Here is a 17,755-nt window from a genome sequence, read left to right on the forward strand (position 1 = left end):
CAAGCTCTGCTTTCTGCTGCGATGGCCTCCTGCAACCCTCAGCCAGTGAAAACGGAGCTCCAGAGGGTCACCCGCAGCCTTCCCAAGCTCCATTTTCACTGGCAAAGGCATCACAAGCCAGTCTTTTGCTGTGTCCAGGGCAGCCCTATGGGCCAGATCTAAGCACCCCGTGGGCCAAATCTGACCCCCAGGGGCATGAGTTTGATAAGGTGACCAGATTTTCAGATTGGAAAAGAGGGACACCCTTTACCGGGGGGGGGGGGGGGGGCTTGATTAAAAAAAATTTTTTTTTGTCAAAAGGTCACCCCAGGACACTGAAACCAGCATAAATACGAATCTGTTGCCAAACAAAATTTTGATCACGTGACCATGAGGATGCTGCAACGGTCGCTAAGTGTGAAAAATGGTCGCAACGGTCGCTAAGTGTGAAAAATGGTCGCAACGGTCGCTAAGTGTGAAAAATGGTCATCAGTCACTTTTTTCAATGCCATTGTAACTTTGGTCACTAAATGTTTTCCCCCTCCTCGAGACTCCTCACTTCTTCCTTCATTCCTCTTGCTGATCTACCTTCACCTTATCTGTCTTCTGCTCTTTCCCTCTCTTCCTTCCTTCCTCCCTCCTTCCATCCTCTTCTTTCCTCACTCACTCCCTTCCTCCTTTTTTCTCTTCCTTCCTCCTTCCATTCTTTATACGATATAAAATTCAATGAGGGTGAAACACACCAAATCTGGCAAAGCTGCCTTGCACCAACCTGGCCTGCCCATAGAATAGCAGCCACTTTGAGACACATAAACCTGGTCTGAACATATTGCATCACAAAGATTTGCAAAGATCACATTTGCAAAAAGGAACATTTCTTGTAGTAAATACATTTTATAAACAATTTAAAAGTAAAAATCCCCCCAAAATAATAAAAAAGGTATTCTATAAATAAAAGAAATCCTTAAAAACCATTGTTAAGTATTACACCAGCAATAATTTATACTGTCACCATTTCAAACTATCATCAGAAATACGAATCTGTTGCCAAACATCAACATTTTGATCGCGTAACCATGAGGATGCCACAACGGTCGCTAAGTGTGAAAATGGTCGCTAAGTGTGAAAAATGGTCATCAGTCACTTTTTTCAATGCCATTGTAACTTTGGTCACTAAATGTTTTCCCCCTCCTCGAGACTCCTCACTTCTTCCTTCATTCCTCTTGCTGATCTACCTTCACCTTATCTGTCTTCTGCTCTTTCCCTCTCTTCCTTCCTTTCTCCTTCCATCCTCTCTTCTTTCCTCACTCACTCCCTTCCTCTTTTTTTCTCTTCCTTCCTCCTTCCATTCTTTCAGCTTCATTTCTTTTGCCTATCTACCTTCTCTGTCTTTCTGCTCTTTCCATTTCTTCGCTTCTGTTCCTTCCTTCTTCCCTCCTTTCCTATTTCTTCCTTCTTCCTTCCTTCTGCCTATCTACCTTCACCTTCTCTGTCTTTCTACTCTTTCCCTGTCTTACCCTTTCCTCCCTCCCTCCCTTCTTTGCTTTCTAGTTCCATCTTTTCTTCTTTCCTCTCTCCCTCTTTTTCTTTTTTCCTTCCTTCCTCCTTCCTCTTGCCTATCAACTTTTTTTTATTTTTTTTTTGTTACATAGACGACACATACCCACAACAATAAAAACAAAACAAAAAGAAAAAAACCCATCATCACATATAGCATGTCATTTGGTTACAAGTGTTTTAACATTTATCATTCTTATACATTTATTATTTCATTTAATAGGTTATAATATACAGTTTGGGTTGCTTTGTTTACCATCCCTTCCTCCTGTTATAACACCACCTTATTTTCCCTTTCTTTTCTCCCTTCCTCCCTTCTCTACTTTCTTCCTTCCTGCTCTCCTTTCCCTTCCTTCTTCCCTTACCTTTCTCCTACTCCTGCTCTTCCTCTTCCCCTTTCTACCCTCTCTCCTCCTCTTTCTCTCTTTTCCATCCTCCTCTCCTTACCTCTTTCTTCTTTCCATCATCCTTTCATTCTCTCCTCCTTTCTCCCTTTCTCCCAACTCCCTTTCTGGGAGTTGAAGTCCACACACTTTCAAGTCTCCAAGGTGGAGAAAGACTGATCTATCTAATTAATATAATTATTTCTCCCTCTCTTTTTCACTCTCTTTCCAGCGCACACACGCAAATGCATAGGGCAGCCCACCTCACACACAGGTAACTCCGGGCGGCTTGCTTGCGGGAAGAGGACAGCCTACCACTCACCCACGCGGGGGGGGGGCAGGATTTCACCAAGAAAAGTTAACTTTCCTGCAAAAGGGGCCGGCAGCCTCTCAGCTCTTCCCGGCTGGGAAGACCTCCCCCCACTTCCACTCCTGCGACCCTCCTCCCGCCTCCTCGGAGCTTCAAGCAAGCTAACTGGGAAGGCTGGGAAAGAAGAAGAAACGGAGGCGCGAGGTCAGCGGTCCTTGGGGGCGCGGCGGAAGCCCTTCAAAAGCGCCCATTTCCCGGCTCGGCTGCCGTTGCTGCTGCTCATGGCAGAAGGGGAAGAGGAGGAGGAGGAAGAGAAAGCAGCGGGGCGGTCCCTACAGCCGCCGACGCGGGAAAGGTGCGCTTTGACAGGGCTCCCACAGCCCTTCAAAAGCGCCCATTTCCCGGCTCGGCTGCCGTTGCTGCTGCTCATGGCAGAAGGGGAGGAGGAGGAGGAGGAAGAGAAAGCAGCGGGGCGGTCCCTACAGCCGCCGACGCGGGAAAGGTGCGCTTTGACAGGGCTCCCACAGCCCTGCCAAAGCGCCCATTTCCCGGCTCGGCTGCCGTTGCTGCTGCTCATGGCAGAAGGGGAGGAGGAGGAGGAGGAAGAGAAAGCAGCGGGGCGGTCCCTACAGCCGCCGACGCGGGAAAGGTGCGCTTTGACAGGGCTCCCACAGCCCTTCAAAAGCGCCCATTTCCCGGCTCGGCTGCCGTTGCTGCTGCTCATGGCAGAAGGGGAAGAGGAGGAGGAGGAAGAGAAAGCAGCGGGGCGGTCCCTACAGCCGCCGACGCGGGAAAGGTGCGCTTTGACAGGGCTCCCACAGCCCTGCCAAAGCGCCCATTTCCCGGCTCGGCTGCCATTGCTGCTGCTCATGGCAGAAGGGGAGGAGGAGGAGGAGGAAGAGAAAGCAGCGGGGCGGTCCCTACAGCCGCCGACGCGGGAAAGGTGCGCTTTGACAGGGCTCCCACAGCCCTGCCAAAGCGCCCATTTCCCGGCTCGGCTGCCGTTGCTGCTGCTCATGGCAGAAGGGGAGGAGGAGGAGGAGGAAGAGAAAGCAGCGGGGCGGTCCCTACAGCCGCCGACGCGGGAAAGGTGCGCTTTGACAGGGCTCCCACAGCCCTGCCAAAGCGCCCATTTCCCGGCTCGGCTGCCGTTGCTGCTGCTCATGGCAGAAGGGGAAGAGGAGGAGGAGGAAGAGAAAGCAGCGGGGCGGTCCCTACAGCCGCCGACACGGGAAAGGTGCGCTTTGACAGGGCTCCCACAGCCCTGCCAAAGCGCCCATTTCCCGGCTCGGCTGCCGTTGCTGCTGCTCATGGCAGAAGGGGAGGAGGAGGAGGAGGAAGAGAAAGCAGCGGGGCGGTCCCTACAGCCGCCGACACGGGAAAGGTGCGCTTTGACAGGGCTCCCACAGTCTGCTAAAACGCCCCTTTCCCAGCTCAGCTGCCGTTGCTGCTGCTCATGGCAGAAGGGGAAGAGGAGGGAGACCTCCCCCCACTTCCACTCCTGCGACCCTCCTCCCGCCTCCTCGGAGCTTCAAGCAAGCTAACTGGGAAGGCCGGGGAAGAAGAAATAGCGGCGGTGCGGGGGCGTGGCGGAAGCCCGGCTGCCGTTTCTCTTGCTGAGGGCGGAAGGGGAGGAGGAGGAGGAGAAAGTTAAAGTGGGGGCCCGATCCCTTCAGCAGCCGAGGCTAATTCTCTGCACGAACGAGAGCGTGGGGGCAGCGGCAGCCGCCCGCACAGAACTTCCACGCGCTTCAGTGGCTTCTGCCGGGCGGCGGGAGCCCCGGAAGTGAGAGGAAGTTCTCTGCGGGTGGCTGCTGCTGCCCCCACCCTCTCCTCCTGCCGCGGCCAGCGGAAAATTCTCTGATTAGATTCATTAGAATTAGATTAGATTACTCACCAACAAGCGCAGCTGCAACCCCAAAAGACGAAAGGAAAATGGAGACTCACGCAGGAGTCCTCAGGGTAAGGAGTCCAGCCAATCAGTGAGCTGGTTGGGATGGAAAATTTTCCATCCCAGCCAGCTCACTGATTGGCTGGACTCCTGGCCAATTAAATCACTGAGCGGCAGGCTGGGCTGGCTTAAATTTGTAGGTAGCAGATAGAACAGAACGATGAGCCAGCCCAGCAAGCTAGCAGCTGATGGGCGGGAGCTGCGAGCGCCAAAAAAAGCGTGCTTTTTAAAAAAGCGTGCGGGACGCGGGAAAATGCATTAAAAAGCGGGGGTGTCCCGCCAAAAGCGGGACGTCTGGTCACCTTAGAGTTTGACACCCCTGAGTTAGAAGTTAAAATTATTGACAGACTAACCTAGCCATCCAGAGTCACCTTGAATGGGAAGCATAAAACTTTAATAAATAAATAAAAATAAAATAAAATAACTAACAGTGTTTTGGTCTAGCTATATTAAATGTAGTGCCACTTACCTAATATAGGGTGCAAGGTCTGTAGGGGCCCATTCCTTCCGCTGAATGGCTAAGCCTGCTTCAGTGACTGTAGGAAATACTTCAGAAAGAGGAGAAACAACAACTGAATTAGCTTGCAGGAGGTGTACATTCTATTTTCTAATACAGAATATTTAAAAGCAACAGTACTTTAAAGGAAGAACTCTTCAAACTTCATCAAAATTTTACCAGCAATTTACACTGGTATTATATTGGTGTAGTCTTTGGTTGCTTGTATCAATTTGGCAGTCTGGTCTTTAGGATTTAATGACTGTGGTCTGATTTCCTGTCACTTGGCCAGAAATTGTGGCTCACATCTTCAGAGGTAAAGCAGTCTGCTATGTTATGCAGACCCACAGGCAGCTGAGCAAAGACTGATTGGGCTCCTGCCTTAATATCCAGTATGTTGATATTGTTATATGACAATTTTGTTCTAGAGATAAAAGTACATAGCAGTGAGTATAATTGCACAGTGACATACTAAATTGAATTTGCTGTGATTGCGATGAACTCCTTGATTAAGTTTGAGATCTCTTCCTTATTTCGGAATAGATTATTGTTATTATCAAAACTGACAGATTTCTGCTGTTTAATTAGTAGTGCATCTGTGTTGGTAGGTCAATTCTGTACATATGAGATCACAGAGAAAGTGACCTACGCTAGAAAAAGGAAACAGACCAATATATAACATCTTCTAATAGAATGGTATCCACCAGGGATTGGTTGCTGCCGGCATGCTGCCGGTGAGCATGTGCACATTTGCACATAAATAGGTCTGCACATGCTCAAAGCATTAAAAAATGAACAAATAAATAAAACTTGTGCAATGAAAATTGTTCTGCGCATGTGCAGAACCTAATATCAAGATGGCTGCGCTGTAGGAGAACCTGTTCGGGGGCATGGCAGGTCTGGGTCACTGCCAGTTCCAGCGACCCAGGCCGCCAAACCACTACTGGGTTGGCTGAACCGGTCTGAACTGCTAGGAACCCACCACTGGTATCCACACCACTTTATCAAAAAATGTCTGACAACATAGACACACAATCAGTATGATCCATGAAAAGCATAACACATCCAGACTTCAAAAACATCTCGGAAACAACCAACTGACTATTACAAACGTATGGCATCACTCAAACCAACACTTGTCCTTTACAATATTTTAAGCAAACAAAAATCCCAGAAGCTAAAGAAATAAAAACAGAGGCCATGGACAATATACAGTGCAAGAACTGTAATGACTATGATGTAGCGCAGGCAGGCAGAAGACTAGCAGAGCACATCCACAAACACCACTTAACTGATAGAAGATACAATGAAAACTTCTTAATTTCACAATACGTGGAAAGATTCAACCATACTTTTAATTGGCAAAATATTAGCTTTTTAGAACAAGCCAAATTTTAAAAAAACAACGGGTAGGGAACTCCTGGACATTCAAACAAAGCAGCCATCAATAGTCACACAGAGATAACCACATTTATGAACTGTTCAAAAGAGGCAATAAGTTTTTTAGTAAGGAAACAAAAAGATTAGAGCCATGATGGAGAACCTTTCTGTGGGCACGCACGCCATCACCACCTGCTCTTTTGGTTTCCATGTGTATATGCACACCGGCCAGCTGGTCTTCCTGAGTGCTGTTTTCTGGGGCTTTCTAGGGCCATTTTCTGGGCCACTTTTGGGGCCATTTTTCGGGCTGTTTTCAGGATGTTTTTCGGGCTTCTTTTGCCACAAAAAATTGGCAAAAATGCCATGAAAATGGCCAAATAACAGGCATGCACCCATCGGCCAGCTGGTCTTCAGGTTTCTGGTGCTCTGGTGCACGGGCATGCATGCATATGCAGATGTGTTCTGATTTGGGTAATTAGTGCCGAAAAAATTCGCCCTCACTGGAATAGAGCATATTCTCACTATAGCAGCCAACACACCAAACACACAATAAGGCAGAAAACAATACTGTAATCAAGGAACCATTAAGGAAGAAAGTATATGGTTAACAAAACTGGCAGGGCATGCTACTGTACATAAACAGACAGCAAACCTCACATTCAATTGAACTGCTGATATTACCTAAATGAATAACAAAACATCTGCAAGCAACCAACCAACTTCCGAGAGCACCAAGAACTCCTCAGCTCAATCCTGGGCTACAGACATTCTCTTTCTTTGATATTTTAGAAAGTATGCCAAGTCCCAAGGCAATCCAGAAAGTGTAGATTGCAGGAAGTTATAGACAATGACATATTATGCAGGGGTGAAATTTGACCGGTTTGGGCAAACCAGTTGGGACAATTTGAATTGGTTCGGCGAATTGGTAAAATCCACTCCTGGTTGTCCCCACCCATGCCCTCCCACTCACTGCTCACTCCTTCCGGTCAGGAGAACAGCAGCAGGGACGGCGTTGTAATGGAGTTGCTCAGAAGGCAGCCTCCAGTTGCAGTCTTTAAGGTACAATCTCGGCAAGGAGAGGCGGGGGGCATAAAGGGACAGATTGCAGTTGGTGGCTGCCTTCTGAGCAGCTCCGCTGTGAAGGGAGGGAGAAAGGTTCGGCTTCTCTCCGCCACAGCATTCAACGTGGCTACTTTTCTCCTCTTTCTTGGGCTTGTATACACAGAGCAAACATGAGAAGGAGGCAAGAAGCAGCCAAGTTGTACGCTAGAAGACTTGGCCGGCTGAACTTTTATGTCAGTTCTGTGGGTGTGGCTTGGTGGGCGTGGCTTGGTGGGTTGCCATGAGTGATGTAAAGTTGGCCATGCCCACTCAGTCACATGAACACTTCCCCAAAGCCATGGCCACCAAACCATGCCTGCAGAATCGGTAGGGAAAAAATTGAATTTCACTACTGGTACTAAGGAACAGGAGTTAATGTAGCAGATGTGAAGCCTTACACTGCTGTGACCCTGCAGAGCTGAATATCTTTAAAAGGTTTTCCCATTTCTTTGTATGTTGAGCACATTGTTGCTTTTTCACCTCTGTCAATAACTGACAGAAAAAAAATCAGCTCAATTTTAACTGCCCATTTCCACAAATTATAAGTGGAAATATTGATTCCCTCACATCTCTTCTAGAACATAGAATAGTTCGAAAGTACCTTGGAAAATGGAGGTCTTCTAGTCCAAACCCCTGCTCAAGCAGGAAACCCTATACCATTTTAGACCAATGGCTCTCCAGTCTTTTTTAATGAAAACGTCAAGTGATGAAGCACCCATAATTTCTGAAGGCAAACTATTCCATTGGTTGACTGCTCTCACCGTTAGGAATTTTCTGCTTTGTTCTAGGTTGCTTCTCTCCCTGGTTAGTTTCCATCCATTGTTTCTTGTATTTCTATTCTGTAGTTGAATGACATGCAACATTCTCCTTCCTAGGATTTTAAAATCTGCATGACAAAAACTTTTCTTTCATGAATGCTTAATATCATGTTTGTATTGCCCATGCATACCTGCTTCCCTTGAACCTGCATTAAGGCTGGCATTCTCTGTCTCAGCTTCCATCAGGCTTCTTTTAATGCACTCATTACTATAACGTATGCGTTCTTGAGCAGCCTGGGAAACAGAGATTTGTTGCAGAAAATTAGAAGAACAAACCTGCTTGTTCTGTTACCTACCAAGCCATTTTGACACAGAAACATTTTAATATGTACAGAATATACATTGAACAACAAATTAATTTTATAGATGGATAGGCCTTAAACACCTAATGTAGTCATAAGTATCAGTATATCCTTGCTTTGGAAGCTTCTACAATCTACTTGTATATAAAATATATAACATCAATACAAATCTAATAAGAACTTCATACATTTTTCAAATAGTTTTTTCTCCAAATACATTTTTATATAATACTGTCAAAGGCATCTAAATGATTCCAATAGCCAGTCCATTGGCATATAAAAAGGAACTGAATGACTGCCTTTTGAACTGTTCTTGCACATTGCTATGAAACATACAATACAGCATAATAGAGCTGCAATTGGTGATTTTTAAAAAAAATCAGAAATATACCTTCATTTCCTATGTAAAACAGGCCTTAAGCAATAAGAAATGGTTTGCAAATGAGTAGTTTGATATGGTGTTTTAAATTCTGTGCCCTAGCATTGATAGGAATAAGCATCAACTTGCCTTTCAGATTAGGGATGGGCAGCCTCTACAACTGATTTATTGGCTACAAGAAAGCCTTTGATTGTGATCATGACAAATTGTTGCAAGTACTTTAAGATGGGGATCTGGGGATGCCAATACAACTGGTCAACTTGATGCAGTTGCAATACACTAGACAGGAAATTATTGTGCAGACACTGATAAGTACAAGTTAGACAAAGGAGTACAGCAAAGTTGCATTCTTTCAACTTTCTTATTCAACATGCATGCCAAAGAGATTATGAGAAGCTGGTACTTGAAGAATCAAAAATTGGAGTAAAGATTGGCAGAAGGAACACCAACAGTCTTTTGATTAATAACATCTTTTATTTCATTTTCCTTTTCCTTTATACAATCACTTAAATACTGTGCAGTTGAAAAAACAATAAACAACTCATAACACTTCTATCCTTCATACACCCTTCCTTCTACCCCTCCAACTTTCATTTCTCCCCTCCAACAATCCCCTCTTCTACTTCCCCTCCCCCTCAACCATTCCTTTCTCCCCTTCCCACCATCTCACCCTCCTTACATTCCCTTCTCACTCCCTCTTCTTTCCCTCTACTCCCCACTTCGGTGTACTTCTACTATTCATTGGTCTATTCGTTTTGTAATTTACACTAAAATTATAGGAAAAGAGGAAAAAAAAAGGAAAATAAAAGGAAAAGAAAAAAAAGAAAGAAAAAGAAGCAACAGTATCCAAGTGCATTCATTGTTGTAAAAATTGAGTCTATGTTTCCACCCTCCCCCCCTCCCCCCCATGAACCCCCTCCCTGACCCCCTTCCGACTTCCCAGATCCCATTCCCGACATCATTCTTTATCAAGCAAAGTCTGGAGTATATTGAAACCAGATAGATTAAAAGTTAAAAAATAATAAAAAAGAAAAAGGAAAAAATAAAGGAAAAAAAGAAAAGAATAATTAAAAAATAAAAGGGGGAACCCCCCCCCAAAAGAGAAATCAATAAACTCTCTACCTTAAACTCAGCTTCCCATCATTATTAACACTTAAGCAATGTGGATCATTCCTAATCTCAATTAATTTATTACTTGCAGGATTTCAAACTATGTTGAAACCAAGTGAATTAATCAAATAAAATTCTACTCTAGCTAGGGACCTTATCTCCTTATCTAAATATATATCCATTTCCAAACCTTTAATATATCCCTTTTACCTCTTTCTCTATAAAGCAACTTAAACACCTCAAATATTTCTCTCGGTTTCTGTTCCAGCGCCTCTACCCGTGTCAGTATATATATTTTGTTATCATCCGTACTCCTCCCATATTTGCTCCGCCTTCCTTCAAGCTCCCTAAGTATATTCTTCCACACATTATGTTCAAATAAGAATTACTATAAAAATCAGCTTACTTTCTGGCTCAAAATAAACTCTAATTAAACCTTCACTACCCTCCCATCTGTGCCACCCTTCCCAGCTCGATTCAACCTAAACCACAATCCGGAAGCATCACAATCTCCGCCTTCCTCACCCAAGAGAATAAAACATAAACATTTTGTATAAAAGTTCAAAGTTGTCCATCAAGTCTTTTTTTTTTTTAAGTCCCATACAATATAATTTCCGAGGAGATCAACATCATTTCTTACAGCCCTAATGTCTCTTGATCGGTATACCACTATGCCATTTTCTACAAGACAGAGTCACAGAGTATTATTTGAGTTAAGATTAAGCAGATGCTTTGGAAGCATAATTAAGTCCTTGTTCTCTGCTCTGCTGCGCTGCCGAGGGGGAAAAATGATAGCTCCCGCCTTGTAGTTGTGTGATTGGTTGTTTCCCATCTGCTTCTCCTTGTCTTTGTCCAGGTCCGGGTAATTCAGGAAGTCCCGCCTTTAAAATCTTATAATAAAAGTCTCGAGCTTCACAAGCTGAATTAAGGCGATGTTTTTGATCGTCAAGTGTGACTGTAATGCCAAATGGCGCCTCCCATCTGTACTGTATCTGATTATCTCTAAGTTCTTTAGTTAAAAAAGCATAGTCTCTCCTGGCTTTTAACATCTGGTGTGGCACCTCTTTAAAAACGATCAAGTCCTGACCATCAATTCGCAGGCTGTTGTTGTAGAGCTCTTGTAGTATCGCGTTTCTGGATTCTTTTGTAGCAAAATATATAACCACATCTCTCGGCAGCTGTCTCTGTTTTGCTGTCCACGAACTATGGCGGTAAATTTTTTGAATCTGCCAATCAAAGTTGAGTCCCGGACTTCCCACCACACGACTGAAAGCCTCAAAAAAGGTCTGCTTCAAATTCTCCTGTTCGTTTTCACGCAATCCCCTAACTCTTATTGCAAACGCAGTCTTTTTATAATTTGTCATGACAAGTTGTCTCTCTGCCTTATCAACTTCCTGTTGCAACTTTTCGATTTTGGATGTCAGATTAGAATTGGCTTTTTCCAAAAGTTCCAATTTATCCTCCATTCCTGCAATATAGTCTGTCATCACCGTTATAACCCCGATGGTATCCTCCTTTGTTTGAGCAATCTTGGCATCAAGTTTATCACATAATTCCGAAATAAATTGCATTATTTCCTCTCTAAATTCCCTGAGAGTATCAAAAAGAAATTCTTTCGTTAACAAGTCTCCAGTAGGGGGCGTAGAAGGCAAAGACTGTGGCTTTATAGCGATTACTTGGGATGTATTATTAAAAAAACGTTTAGAATTAGAATGTTTTGACTTGGGAGCCATTATAAAAGAACAAAAGCGAACAAACAAAGTCTTTGAGCACCTTGATTTAAAATAAAATACTTTGAGTAGACTTTGGCAATTAGTAATGAGAGGTCTTCAGGAAAACCGGGCTGGTTAAATATATCAACTGCAAAGGCTATAAAATCGCCATTTTGAAAAACAGTTAAGCAAAGGAGTTTTTGGTAAGCTTGAAGCTGGTATTTTAAATAGTAATAAACAAATTTTTTTTTTCAGGAATGGTCGCTGCTCGGACCGACTTTAAATAGCTTAGATTTGTTCTGAGGGGGGAGGACGACCTGCCTAGAGCTGGAAAAAAAAACAGCTGAGAAGATCTGGCTGGAGTAAAAAAAAAAGCTCAGCTTTTGTTGAACCTCTTCTCCGTTCACAGCAAAAGAAAAGGCTGTGAATTACAAAGAGATCCTAACGACTGAGCTCCTCCCTGCCCCTTTCTGCCTGAAAGGGGAGATATCTATTGATCTTTTAGATATACAGACCAGAACTCTGAGGGGAGCTCCGTTGAACCCCCGGCGACGACAGACTCCTCCCCCGGAAGTTCCGAACACCAACAGTCTTTGATGAGCACAATTTTCCTCTCAGAAACCAAAGAAGGCCTGAAGCATTTGATCAAAAGGACTAAAAAAGAAAGCAAGAAATTTGGCCTCTTCCTGAATACCAAAGATCATTGTGAGGAATGGAAATGTCAAAATAACAATTGACAGTAAAGAGACTGAATGTGTTAAAAAATTCTCTTTCCTGCAATAACAGGTTGAGGCAGGTATACCATGAAAAACTAGACAGAAAGAAAATTGACTTGGAAAATGTGGAGAGAGCTGGTCTATAGAATAGCTGAGAATCAATGCACCTGAATGGATAGCAGCAGCAGCATTCTGAATCTGAAGACAAAAGATGCCTTGGAATATGGGGAAATATGCAGTGAGCATCTTTCTACAATTTCTTAAGCCAAATGGGATCTTTTCCTGGATTTGCATTACACATATTATTCTAAGGAAAGATGCAGCTATTTTAAGAAATTGTAAACTGGTGCTATGTCAATCCCTCCACAGTACTTTTCTCTTTTGAAAATTAAGTACCACACAGCCTTCTTTCAGATAAAATTAAATCAAATCACCTCTCACTTCAAAATAGTTCAGGGCTCATAAAGGCTGAGGGATGAATCGCTTATAATGCTTGCATATTAACAGATTAACAGAGTTAACAGAGTTAACAGACCTTGTAGGTCATTTAATACAACTTCCCACCCAAGCAGGAGTCCATACACCATTTCTAACAGATGGCAGTCCAATCTCTTCTTGAATGCTTCCAGTGATGAAGCTCCCACAACTTCTGAAGGCAAGCTGTTCCATTGGTTGATTGCTCTCTCTGTCAGAAAATTTCTCCTTATTTCCAGATTGAATCTCTCCTTGTTCAGTTTCTATTCTTTATTCATTGTCTGGCCTTCAGGTGCTTTGGAAAATAGCTTGACTCCCACCTCTCTGCAAGCAGCCCTCAAAATATATGAACATGATGAGAAGATCAACAATGTTGTATTAGTTAATGTGCTCTGCCACTAGGTGTGAAACTCCTACATGTTTCATCTTAAAAATGCAATGATGGAACAGTTCTTCAAACTGATCGATAAAAGGCAAGCAACAGAAAATAAATGTTAAGGTTAATCACTAAGCAGGAATGAAGAATAAAGATCAGAACATATCTCAATTAAAAAAATAATTATCAAAATATAATACAGTTGGGCGATCTACAATCCAGCTGTTTGGGAAATCAAAACAAAAGTTCAAATCAGACAGAGATGAAGAACACCTAATATACAGTCAAATTCTGACAATGTGTTCTGGTTCTTCTCTGAAATGTGATCTAATACCTACTATTCCATCAAGTTATATAAGATGGTGAGAAGAAAATGAAGGATGTATTCTATTGATTCTGCCAGAGGACCAGTTTCGATTCTACTTGATCTATATGAGAATATTATAAAAGTAAGAAAGGAAGCACTATTTTTTTTCCTTTCGTGTTGTGTCATTTAGATTATAAACCTCTGAGCTGGGACTGATTTATTACTGATCTCATTACTGTGCAACTTCTCTGGCAGACCTTTCTCTCTGAAACACAATACAAATAACATAACAAAATGTTTCATGCTGTCTCAGTATATCTAGCTTTCCAGCATCATGAAATTTTCAGGGGAGGGGAAGCAAACATTAGTTTCAGCTAGATAGGTTATATTCAGTTATATTTGGTAAACATTTGATTGCTTATATTTCAGGTTCAGACAAGGCTGCCTATATTTTACATGACTTTCAGTTTCTTGTTCCTCCTCTGTATTTGCTTGCTACTTTGAATTTTAACTATTAATTGGGAATATCAAAACCAAGGAGGATATGAAATCACAATTAGCATAGCTAAAGTTGTCCAATGTAAAAAGTTGTTGCACAAATGTAGAATGAAACAACGAAGAGTCATCAGTGACAAGAAAAATATGGTTTTGTAAGAGATGTGTGAACCAAAATCTGGCATCATATCCAATCCAGGTTTGGCTGATCGTCTCTTGCTAGTAGTCTTGCCAGCAATTATGAAGTCCTTGGTCCCTAGCCAACACATAGACTGAGATTTCAATCTGGCAGGAAAGGATGAAACCTGGTCAATTAGACATCAAATACTCCTTTGCAATGGTTGTTTTCCTAATTAGAAACTGACTATCCAGCCTCACAGACTCTGGTTCCAGACCAGTTCCTTATAATACTCCTATAACTATATTGGCCTATGGTGGGTCCTTGGTGCTCTCTGAGCTTGGTTGTTTTCTCGCAGATGTTTTATTACCCAAAATAGGTAACACAATTGGTGCTGATGTTATCTAGTTTGGGTAATAAAGTATCTGCAAGAAAACAACCAAGCTCAGAGAGTACCAAGTACCTCTCATTTTAATCCTGAGCTATACTCTCCTTTATTGATATTGGCCTCTATACAGTATATGCAATTGTAGCAGTTTTCAAGATATTAATCTATTAGGATTTTGTTTACATTAGTAGCATGTGGCCAGAAATTTTTCATTTTTTTCTTCATTTTATTAGGATTTATAGGCCGCCCTTTTCCCTGAGGGGACTCAGGGCGGCTTACAATCATTAGGGAGGGGGTGCAGTTCAAAAATAAACAATATGTGAACAAAGTAAAATAATAAAAACACAACTTGCATTCAACACTCAACACTCGGGTGGGGCAAATGAGAAGCTTATCCCCAGGCCTGTTGGGATAGCCAGGTCTTGAGGGCTGTGCGGAAGGCCTGGACGGTGGTGAGGGTGCGTATCTCGACAGGGAGGTCGTTCCACAGGGTCGGAGCTGCAACAGAAAAGGCTCTCCTCCGTGTAGTCGTCAGTCGACATTGACTGGCGGATGGGATTCGGAGGAGGCCCAATCTGTGCGATCTTATCGGTCGGAGGGAGGTAATCGGCAGAAGGCGGTCTCTCAAGTACTCAGATCCACTACCATGAAGGGCTTTAAAGATGGTCAACAACACCCTGAAGCGCACCCGGAGATCAACAGGTAGCCAGTGCAGCTCGCGGAGGATGGGTGTTATGTGGGCGAACCGCGGTGCGCCCACTATCACTCGCGCGGCCGCATTCTGAACTAACTGCAGTCGCCGGATGCACTTCAGGGGCAGCCCCATGTAGAGCACATTGCAGTATTCCAGCCTAGAGATCACAGAAATAACGCAGCATAGGTTTTAGGCTGAGTAGTTTAATTATTATTTGCTTTGCAACTGAAAATATGAGTCATTGGATGAAAGCAAACACATGGATGAATGATTCATGTCACAACATTCAGTTGCTGTGTTTGAAATGACAGCACCAGAAACAAAAATATCAATATTTTTGTCTTTAGATTATGCAACTTAAGAATTGTTTAACTGCTAGCAGTTGAGTAATTAAAAACAACTTTGGGTACATTAAACTAACACACTCAATAAAGCAGTTTTTAAAGCAATTTGAAATGAGAACAGATGAGGAACTCTCAGCAAAAAACATAAGATCTCGTTTATAATTTGAGTATTATATTGCATTTGTAATGAGTTTGATGCCTGATGTAGAATGTTCTCTTAAGAAGAGCTTTTCTGGAGTGGACCTAAAATCCACCTGTAGAATGTTCTACTTACAGTGAATGCATGGAAATGATCAAATTTAACACAATACATTTTTGTAGATTTAATACACTTTGCTGGTGAGAATAGCATCATAGGAGGTGATAGAACTAGATAACCTTCACTGATCTTGAAACAGTTAAGCAGGGTCAGAACTATTTAATACTTAAATGGAAGATCACTAGGAAATGTAAAGTGATAGACTTTGCTGGGAATCCTGGAAGAAGGCAGGGACAAATCACTTTCACATTGATGCCAAACACATGTCTAATAGCCACAATGTGCTTATTTCAGGTGGAAGCAGACTTACTGATAACAGCTCTATTAATATTTCACATTGAAGTGGGTTTAAAGTACCTATGAAATACAGCCTAATAGTGATGAAGGGAGAAAATGATGATATAATTAATAGGCTAAACATAGTATTGGAGTAAGAATTGTAAATCCAAATTAGTGAACAATCACATCAGATCTTGACATGAATATAAATTTTTAAGTAGCAAGAGGTTTATCTTTTGTATAACTCAGACATTTCCTAATGAATTCAATGGGAGCCTTAAACTTAATACTGAATTTAAAATATTTTTCAATTTATGGCAAAATAAATTGCATTTTATTATTTTTCTGATGAAATGAATTCCTGATTCAGCAATAAATATAAAATAAAATAGGGGAAAATTAATATTTCAGTCCTATGCACAAAGAAAAAGGTAAACAACTGTACTGTTGCCAAGAAAACTATAGATATGTCTATGAAACCACCAGACAATAAGATCAATGTGAGCACATTTAAAAAACCATGCAAATAACTCAAGTATATATATATATATATATATCTTGTTGAAATTAGCAAGCTTTCTTTCAGATTTAAATGTTCTTAAGATTTAATTCTTAGGTTTCTAATTTTATGTTGATCTACAGGTAGTCCTCAACTTACAACAGTTCACATAGTGAACATTCAAAGTTACAATGACACTGAAAAAAAATGACTTATAACCATTTTTCACGCTTATCAGCTTTGCAGCATCCCTTTGGTCACATGATCAAAATTAGAATGCTTAGCAACTGGTTAATATTTATCATGGTTGCAATGTCTCAGGGTCATGTGATCAGCTTTTGTGACCTTCTGACCAACAAAGTCAATGGGGAAGCTAGATTCACTTAACAATGTTACTAACTTAACATCTTCAATGATTCACTTAACAACTGTGGCAAGAAAGGTCGTAAAATAGGGAAAAAATCACTTAACAAATATTTCACATAGCAACATAAATTTTGGGCTCAATTGTGGTAGAAAATTGAAGATTACCTGTGTTACTATAAGGTAAGAACAACTGTCTCCAAGTTGTATACAAATATTCATTTTCAATTATCTATAGTGATCATTACAGCTGTCAAGATCAGCCTGCAGTGTCTTCCTAACTCAAAAGTCCATAGTGGCATTCAGGAGTTTCTTTATTTGAAATTTAGATTTTATTTCAGCTATCAGCACCAATAGATTTCAAAGACAGAAAAGTGAGGTATATCCATTATTTCCTAATACTAAGTCTTCTATGCATTTCCAGCATCTGGCACTGATAAATCACTCTTGGGAATTGTTTTTTTTTTCCAGGTAGGAATTGCTGTGCCTCAGTAGTTTTCACATTACATATTGAATAAAAGCACGACCCTATTACCTTGATAGCTCTCCCTGGTTCCGCAGCCTCCCAAGCTTGCTTCATAGCTTTGATCTCATCTGCTCTCTCAGTATCTTTCTTCAGATCAACTGCATCTGTCTCATTTTGCTCAACAACAAGGCGCAAAATCCAGAAGGGTTTGTTAGGATCAGATTGCTGGAAAAGAAGTACACAGAGCAGAAGCAGACAGACATCAATGGCTCTGTATCCACTGACTTTCAAATTCAGAATGTCTCCCAGAGAACTATTGTGATATAATTTTATGGCTAAATATAGATAGTCCTCAAGATATGACTCTAATGAAGCTTCCCCATTATGGTCGCAAATCAAAATTTCATAAAATGAATTGGAGACATTTTTATGACTTTTTTTTACCTTGCTTGTTAAGCGAATCAACCAAGTTGTTAAATAAAGAAGATTGGGCTTGTTG

General features: G+C 42.0%; 1 protein-coding gene across 2 annotated transcripts in view; it reads right to left on the reverse strand.

Moving 5' to 3' along the window:
* Positions 1–17,755, reverse strand: part of ADGB (androglobin) — a 177,463-nt gene that overhangs the window by 59,935 nt on the left and 99,773 nt on the right. For both annotated transcript variants that reach the window (XM_087718320.1, XM_087718319.1), the window contains exons 31-33: positions 17,326–17,481; positions 8,107–8,209; positions 4,650–4,728 (exon numbers count right to left, since the gene is read on the reverse strand). In XM_087718320.1, coding sequence (XP_087574446.1) covers positions 4,650–4,728; positions 8,107–8,209; positions 17,326–17,481 — 338 coding nt within the window. The remainder of the gene's footprint in view (positions 1–4,649; positions 4,729–8,106; positions 8,210–17,325; positions 17,482–17,755) is intronic.

The sequence above is a fragment of the Thamnophis sirtalis genome, unplaced genomic scaffold (genome assembly GCF_051295495.1).
Source record: "Thamnophis sirtalis isolate CommonGarterSnake01/CBP01778 unplaced genomic scaffold, rThaSir2_p1.2 scaffold_6, whole genome shotgun sequence".
NCBI classification, from domain to species: Eukaryota; Metazoa; Chordata; class Lepidosauria; order Squamata; family Natricidae; genus Thamnophis; species Thamnophis sirtalis.